At 37.5% G+C, this 9,151-nt stretch overlaps 1 protein-coding gene across 1 annotated transcript; it reads left to right on the forward strand.

Moving 5' to 3' along the window:
• The first annotated feature begins 223 nt into the window (after nucleotides 1-223).
• On the forward strand, nucleotides 224-4,074 carry LOC139731627 (cationic amino acid transporter 4-like). The gene is made up of 3 exons (XM_071642554.1): nucleotides 224-1,900; nucleotides 2,841-2,949; nucleotides 3,911-4,074. The coding sequence occupies exons 1-3, from the start codon at nucleotides 224-226 to the stop codon at nucleotides 4,072-4,074; spliced, it is 1,950 nt and encodes a 649-aa protein (XP_071498655.1).
• Nucleotides 4,075-9,151: the final 5,077 nt, after the last annotated feature.

Consider the following 9,151-nt stretch of genomic DNA (forward strand, 5'->3'; position numbering starts at 1 on the left):
TTTTGTCCAAAAGGAGAAAGAAATGATTCCATGGCTTGCAAGAAGCATTGCTCTCCAATCAATTCTCTAAAAATTATATTATAATGATTCATTAATTGAACATTGTATGTTGTCTTTGTGTTCTGTCTTTGCTATACAGGTATGTAAGAAAAGGCACGTCAGGTCCACCTCTTCCCTTCTGCGAGGAAACTACTTCCAGATCAGCTTGGAAATTTAGAGGAAAATGTCACAGACTGCTAACGAGGAGCCCGCCCCCACAGGGTGCCTTCGCCATTGGATTGCGATCAATCGAAGGAAGCAATACGACACAGGCGAAACCAGCTACAGGACGCAATTACGTCGCTATCTTACCACTTTTGACCTCACTTTCCTTGCAATTGGATGCATGTTTGGTGCTGGACTGTACATATTGACTGGAGTTGTGGCAGCTAATTATTCAGGTCCCGCAGTTTTCTTATCGTATCTCATTGCGGGTTCAATCTCCATTCTCGCGTGTCTGTGCTATGCTGAATTCTCGTGTCGTTTACCAAGGACGGGATCAGCCTACTTGTTTACCTACGTCACAATTGGCGAACTTTGGGCATTCCTTATTGGCTGGAACCTTGTATTAGAGTATGTTGCATCGGCCGCATCAGTTGGACGATCTTTTAGCGGATATATTGATGCCCTTACCAATGGATTCTATACGAACTTTACGATCGAATATATCTTAGGCGGTAAACCCTGGAATGCCCCATTTTTTGCTGAGTATCCTGACTTTCTTGGAGCCCTGTTTTGTTTTGCCGTGCTTTTGTTTGTCCTTCTCGGTGTTGGTACATCGTCAATTACTAATAATATAGTCCTTGCGTTCAATCTAATTGTAGTTTTGATAATCATCGGTCTTGGTGCAAAATATATAAATTTGGAAAATTGGCATTTAGAAGGAGGGTTTACACCGCATGGAGTTAATGGCTTGATAACGGGCTCTGCCATCTGTTTTTATTCCTTTGTAGGATTTGATGTCATAGCGATATCAAGCGAAGAGGCGTTGAATCCCAACCGCAGCATTCCAGTTGCAATGATTCTTTCGATCGTCATTGTAACAGTCCTTTATATGTTGCCTTCAGCTATACTGACACTCATGGTGCCTTACTACGACATAAATTCTGCTTCGGCCTTCGCTCAGGCGTTCAGTATAAACGGAGTGATCTGGGCAAAGTGGGTTGTTGGAGTGGGAGCCATTAGCTCCACTTTCACCGCGCTTCTCACGTCACTCTTCTGCCTTCCTCGGCTCGTTTATGCAATGGCTCAAGACGGTCTCCTCTTCAAATTTCTAGCCAGGGTGGACCAGCGGACCCAGGTCCCTGTCATTGCTGGCATTGTCTTTGGTATGCTGTCGTGTCTCCTCACCATTTTTCTAACACTAACGGATCTCGTCGATTTCATGTCTATCGGAGTTCTTTGCGCATACGGCATTGCCGCAGGAGCAATAATTATCATTCGGTACAGACCTGAAGGCTATGGGATAAACATCCAGTTTTCCACTGAGGAACATTCGCCTGAAAACTCAGAGGTAAAACCACAACTCTCCGGAGATACCGAAGATGTTCCTGATATTAATGGCGACTCCAATACTCTGGTCCCTACCCCTATTGGAGGTAGCCTTCACCCGCGCTATAGGGAGTGGCCAGTTCTTTGGCGGCTCGAACAGTTTCGACCGGGACAGGTAGTGAAGGTAGCCATGCTAGTTTGTGTCGTGTCAGGGATCAGCTCGCTAGCCACGATCTTCTATGGCTTACATTTCGTCTGGGCTAAAAACGCCTGGGTTATAGGTTACATCGTTCTGAGTGCTGTGGTCAGTTTATTGTCATTTTTGCTGATACCGCTTCACAGACAGAATGATCCTGGGGATAAGTTCAAGGTAAGCACGCTTTTCAATGTATCATTATCTTTGTCTATAGGCCCTCTTTCTCTTTGTCTCTCTTCGCAACACTGTTGATTTCTTCTTTTGTGTTTGTATCACTTCATATCGACATTTTATTTTACTTTTCCTCTCTGATGGATTTGGGACACCCAAAGTCCGGTTTAGGTGAATATGCTTAATTCTGGCACAAAAACATGGATTGGGTATTACGTCTATTAGTAATTTATTTCATTGTTTTCATGAGTGATTATATCACTCGTACCTGTTGGGATCATTCAATTACAAGTCATTCAAAGGAGAAAGATGGAAAGCCAATGTTTTGCTTTAGCGTCCAGCAGGTTGTGAACTTTGCTCTACAGCATTTGTATTTCTATTCTCGCATCCTCATGTCTCTAGTACCATTATGTTAAAAGTATGGATGGGGAGAAGTAAATGACATCACAAAGTCATATCTTCCTTACGAAGTGGCTGGTCGTTATATCACGAGACGTGAATTAATTGTCTTACTTACTATCTGTGAGGCGCATCTAGTTTATCAAACACATCATATATATTATGTATTGTGTGTGTGTGTTCACATACATACATACACATATTTTGACGGCATCAAAGGTGAATCAAAGGGAATAGAAATGTTGTGACTCCTTTTCTTGACCCTTATTGGACCAACAATATAGGCAGTATATAACATCTCCCATCTATCCATCACGGGTAAATGCTCGCAAACCAGTCAGAGTTGAATAAGTGACTCGGGTGAGTCACGAAACCGTCTTTTCTGTGATATTCGCAAGTAGACGTCTATGGTACAGTCAAATGGATTCAGCTTCGTGTTACAATGTAGGCTACTACCTGGATGAATCAAAATCTATATCAATGTAATTATGACGTAAGACAACAGTCTTACTTCTCACATGTTCCCAATGTCACTTCTTTCTAGGTTCCCTTCGTGCCAGCTGTACCCATTGTTAGCATGCTCTTGAATGGGACTCTAGCCTTGAAGCTAAGCTACATCACCTGGATTCGCTTTGTCGTTTGGATAATCATAGGTAATTTGAACACCTAAGCTCCAAAAAATTCTAAATTTGATATTGCATTGTGCTCTGTTGTATAAAAGGCGTACATTTCGCTTCCCTCCAATTCGAAAAGATATTTTTTTGCTGTTACGTTTCTGATTGCTTAGGGAGTTCATGACCTTTTGTTTGTTTGTTTGTCTGTTTGTTTGTTTGTTTTTGTTTTTTTGTTTGGTGCTGGTGTTATTTTTCTTGAATTTTTGTTATCTTAATTGTCATACTACGTGTACATGAAAGTGTTCTTGTTACGTCAAATTATGTATTTTTACATATGTCTGCATAATTCGGCCTTTAGCAGCCGATCAGATTTCAATTAAGACTTTTTCAATGTTATATACCCGATTCAGAAATAGAAGCACTAAACTGACCATAGACATAAGCATAATGTAACAATCATAAGTTATTAATTTACAATACTGTCGTTACATTTACATTCATAGATGCTATAACATCCTCTATTACCGTGGCCTGTCATGAGCTTGTTACAGCTGACACACTTTAAGGTCATCTTTCACGACCACACACATAAGAAACTGATAAGCTGCTTTCCATCAGAAAATATTTGATTTTAGTGGAGTCCCTTCAATTCAAGTCAAAAACACATACATCAAACCTTACAATCAAGAACAACATAATAGGGGAAAAATATTGACAGATTGTAATTAAAAGTGATATTTCGATAGAAATCCATATATAAATGAAGTCTAAATCTGTTCACCAAATTGGAAACTGTGATATCAATTAGAGTCAATTATTGGTATCTTGGCCTTATTTCTCAAAGATGCATTCAATGTTCAACATTAAAGCTTATAGTACGGTATCAAATGAAATGATAAGATTTATCAAGCAGTCTAAGATTGAACTTAGGCTGAGGTGTGTTAGTTGTTGTTTTTTTAATGCAGATTTTCACTCCCTTTCTTCCGTCTATTTTGCACAGGATTGGTGATTTATGCACTATATGGGTATAGTCACAGTAAGGAAGGACTGCGAACCAACCGGCTAGAGGAAACGGAATTAATCCAGCAAAACAGTCCGTCATCAACCGACCAGAATTACGGCAGCACCGGTCAAGATACGGACGACATCTACTCACCTAATTAAGCGCTCTCAATTTTAATTGCGTACGTTTTTATTTCCTCTTGTCCTTACAGTGGTTTCCAATCTTGAGCAGATAGAATTGAAAGAATCAATTATTGCTAATTATATTCTGAAATAATTATATAGTAATAAGGATGTATGTGTGTATGTGTGTTTCTAGAAATAAGTATGTGTTCATAACCGATTCTTTCATATAAATCTTATTTTGTCTCATTTTCATTCTAAATTGTGTGCGACCGACATTATTTTCAGAACCATCTTGATCTGGGATATCTCAACCTATCAAATATCGATGGCTGACTTCAGACTCGATATTCTACTAATAAATGTTAGTGTTACGTGTTTCGCATTGCAATGTTTTGTTACAGTCCATCCTGAATTAAACAGTATGATCCTGATGGTGTATTCTCATCTTAGATTGCAGTTTGTTTTTAGCACAAAATTTTTATATGGTGGGGCTTTAAATATTTTCCTAGTCATCATATATATCAACATCTATTTGAAATATCGTCTGTAAGAACATTAATATTGTCGGCAACTCAGTAGAATCCAAGAAATTGCGGGGAACATTGCTTAAATAATATAATCAATACCTTATAGGCAGTTCTTAGGGAACAGGCCCGATATTATACTTTCAAGAGATATTTGCTTTTAATTCATTTATGGTTTCTTCGTGGCTTGATGCAATGACTCTTTTTTTTCTTTTCTGATATCAAAAGGAATATGAATTAGAAAATGGTAGTAATTAGTCAAAGATATGATGCACTTATATGTACACATTGTTTTGCCTTAAGTCTCTCTACAAATCGGTAATGGTATTAACTGGCTATTATTTATGGGCTTTAAACAGTGATTTTAAAGGTAGGGAATCCCATTTGCATGCCTTAAATGAAGAGTTGTATAAATACAGTGGTATGTTGAAGAGAGTATCATTTTAGAAACTCCCATAAAGTATTGAAAGTGGAAGGTAACATTTAGTACCTTTTTTTGACCGTTAGATTTTGAATTGAATTTTTTTCGGGGCTCACCGTAAATTCCAGTACATTACTAGGCTAGCTTTGCAGACCCATGCACTGCATGTGTGTTCATCATGTATATTTTGTGAAGAAAGTTCATCAACACAAGCCTCATTTCTATATACATTCTTGCCACACACTCTATATGTTATTACATCTGCGCTTGTACTTTTAGATTTGTGTTTATAGATAACAAATACAGAAGACTGCAACAAAAAGGCTTAAGTGTGGCTGACACACAGAACTACTGAGTAGTTGAGTTTTGTGCATTATTCAAATTTTAGATAACTGTTGACTTCCAAATTTCTAAGCAGTGGCCTTAGCAAGTCCCCTGAGGTTCATATTTAATGTTTTGCTGCATTTTGGGAGGTCTGTAAAAGGTATCCCTTACCTTTAAATGTATGAGGCGCTATTAAACATAGTGAATGTTGGAGGGTTTGGGCGCTAATGAAGGACAAAGGAGCATATTAATAACGATTTATTCTCTTGGAACGATGACTTCACTTTGGACATTATGGTGCAATTATTATCCCACGCAACGTGGGAAATTACGTGGTTGTTTCCATTTCCGTGTGTGGTTCAGTAAAGAGGTGCTATAAATTTTCTTGGTGTGTGTGATGTTAGTGTGTACACCATGATTTTTTTTTTTTTTGGCCAATCTTGTGATTATATTTGCCGCATATTTTTATTACTTAGAGGAGTGCGTCGTTTTATGACATTAATGAAAAGGTTGAAACTTGTGAGCATTCAGATTTGTTCTTATTGGGTGCAAATCCTTCGGTATACTTTACGTTTGCCATGGCTACAATATGGGGGCTATGTTGCAGCAATCTATACCTAAAATTTTTACGCCGTTTACTTCATATTTACTTATTTGCACCTTTGAAACTCAAACAAATTTGAGATTTCCTGGTAAATCTTAAACTCTTGCCAATCAATTTCTGTGAAATGGAAGTTTAAAGATGATGATACCACGAACATCGAGTCGATTGATCTTTCAAGTTCACGTAAACAGTGAGCAATTTCATCCTGCAGCAGGTAATTTCGTTTTAGAGCAATCGAATTTAAGGTGTTAAAAGGTATGTTCATGTGCGGCGAAATTTTTCCAATAAACTTTGGGAAATTCAAAAAAAAATAACGAAAAAGTCCATATTCTGCTTTATTCATCCAAAATTGAAATCGTTGTGTACGATGTATCTGATACAATAGTGTATACATTTTGACCTTTACATGCGTACACAAACACACACATTGTATATCATACATATTATACATGTATTGTTGTTCAGCATTCTTTATTATATCAATAAACAATGTAACATGAAAGGCCTAGGTTGTCTCCTGGATTGAACAGGAGGCACAAGGCAAAGACAAAGGACAATACAGACAAACATGTAAATACATCATACATTGTAAAAAGAACACACTCACTTACAGTTGCGTACTCACAAACAAATAACATTTACCACAGATACATTTATACACAAACGAATTGAAACATGTCATACATATATTTCATTTCAAAACATACCTTATTATCCAAATAATACAACTTCATCTCATTCTATTATTTTCGTTTCTTGACGTTTCACATAAATCGTTCTCATAAAACCTTCTCTCTCTCCCTCTCTCCCTCTCTCTCTTCTCTCTCTCTCTCTCTCTCTCTCTCTTCTCTCTCTCTCTCTCTCTACCTTCCCCCTGCTTTTCTTATACCTTTCTTTTACTCCATTACCGTTAATTCACTTTACACCGTCGTAACTTCTCCAAAAAACTCTACTTTAACTTTCTCAATAAAAATAACAACAATTAACAATACCAAATCCTATAACATCACATCTAACATAGCATATACTAACAATGAACTAAATCTCAAATTCTTTTTTTCCGTATATAAACCTAAACATAAAATCTTCACACTAAAAAAAAACCCCTTTACTAATTATGTAAATGAATATACAATCATCCCATCTAAAATCAAGACCGCTATACAATACTCATGGTATATCGAACGCCAATACTTGTTTTCAACTTCACAGTGTAAGTAAAGCTTTAACATTCCAGGTGGGTTCTTTACGTGCATTATAGATGGCATAATAGGAAACAATAGATATTTTGGACAGGGCCTGGATGTGGGGTTTCGTTTTTGCTTGTTCGTCTGCGAATCTTAACATGGAACAGATTTTCTTTTTGTTTTTGTTTTCTTTCGTAACTAGTCCTCGGGAGCCAATTGCGAAGCAAATGAGATCACACTTGTAACCATGGGATTCAATGTCTGCTTGAAGGGGCGCATATTTTTCTTCTTTTCTTTTATTTGCATCTGTGATATTGGGCTCAAATGGAACTGTAAACTCTGCAATTACAACTTGCTTATCTCTCTTGTTCACTATCACAATATGGGGCGTTCTGCTGTTCACAATAACATCAGAGGGTATGGTGCTACCATTCACACGATGACCATCTAAATCTGCATACAAATCCAAATTTCCAGTACAAGTAATGTTATTGCTAATAACATTCTTCACATAATTCAAAATGCTGTCATGTCTGTCTGTAATTATATCGCTCTTGTTCCAACGCTTTTTTTACAATAAATTGTTCATTATGTGGAAAAGCATTTCATGATTAACACACAAATAACAACGTGAATTCAATTTCTTTCCCCATCTGCGGAGATTATCACCTGAGGGTAGACAGTTGGACGCTCTCGTGATAAAACTGAGGGTGCTTTTTGGAAAAGAGAACATAATTGAACGCCATATCAGATCCGAATTCTCTAATTGCAAAAACTTTAAAAAGTAACCTTGCATGACAAGGGAGCTGCCTTTTCCATCCAGAATGCTTTAACTTCAGTATGTAGGGTTTTTTTTACTACATTTTTCACTTTTTCCCAATCAGATACAGCCACATCAGAACAATACTTTTCACATGATTTAGCATTGCAATTGGACATTTTTTCGACCATTGACCTTCGCGAGAAACTTTCGCATCCAGCGCAGCTTGGACCTTATCATCACCACGAATACGCGAAGAAACATGTCCGAGAACATGAGATTCTTTGTAAAGTTGAGAGGGTAATCTAAAGCCGAGTCCATCGGGGCTAAATAAAAAAGCGGTTGATGCTCCGTGAGACGGAATTTTCATCCATTTCTTAATTTGAGAAATTGCAGTCTTGTCCAAACCGTCCTGCTGAGTGTTAGTAAGATCATGGACAGACAGTAAGTATCGAAGAGATGGTAAGCTGTATCTGGTAAATACCGCCAATTTGTATTCATCACGAACAGAACAACTATTGATATTTGTAATAATATAACGTAATTTCTCCAATATGAAAATATAAGCATCCGCAGATTGCATGTTAAACGTTATAAGAGAAGCGAGATATTTTTCCGGCTTATTTCGAACTGTTTCAATAGTATGTTGGTCAACTGAAAAAGTGATATCAGTAGGGTTACCGCCACAGATCGAAATAGTGCGAAATTTGGATGGCTTGATGGAGAGTTTCATAGACTTTACCAAACCAGATATTTCGTTCATGAGACGTTGATGGGTTCTTTTTTTACCCGTTATAAGATTGAAGTCGTCAGCGAATGGTACGCAGATGAATCGTCTTCCGTTCAAATCGTATCCGAATTTCGCTTCATTCGCTTGCAAGTGTTTCAGTATCGGGTTGAACGTGAGTAAGAAGATAAGAGGAAACAATAGATATTTTGGACAGGGCCTGGATGTGGGGTTTCGTTTGGAGCCATATATATATATATATATATATATATATATATATATATATATATATATATGAGGACCTGAATATAAAAACGACCCAAGTCCAATTTTTGGCCAAATTCAGTTTGACATGGGAAATTGTGGCTTATGCATGGACTCATCTTGTGTATAAATGATAAATCCTAATTGCCCCCGGAAGTGCCTGAAATGAATGAGTTAAATCTTATATTAATGTAAGAATGACGGACTTGGGTCATTCTTACATTCATATTATAGCGCCCTCTCTCGTCCTTCTCTCATCTCTATAGCAGAATATCATGTATATGAATCAAAGAACGACCCAA

The sequence above is a fragment of the Diadema antillarum genome, unplaced genomic scaffold (genome assembly GCF_040938485.1).
Source record: "Diadema antillarum isolate AM-2024a unplaced genomic scaffold, OU_Dant_1.0 scf00000002, whole genome shotgun sequence".
In the NCBI taxonomy this organism is placed as follows: domain Eukaryota; kingdom Metazoa; phylum Echinodermata; class Echinoidea; order Diadematoida; family Diadematidae; genus Diadema; species Diadema antillarum.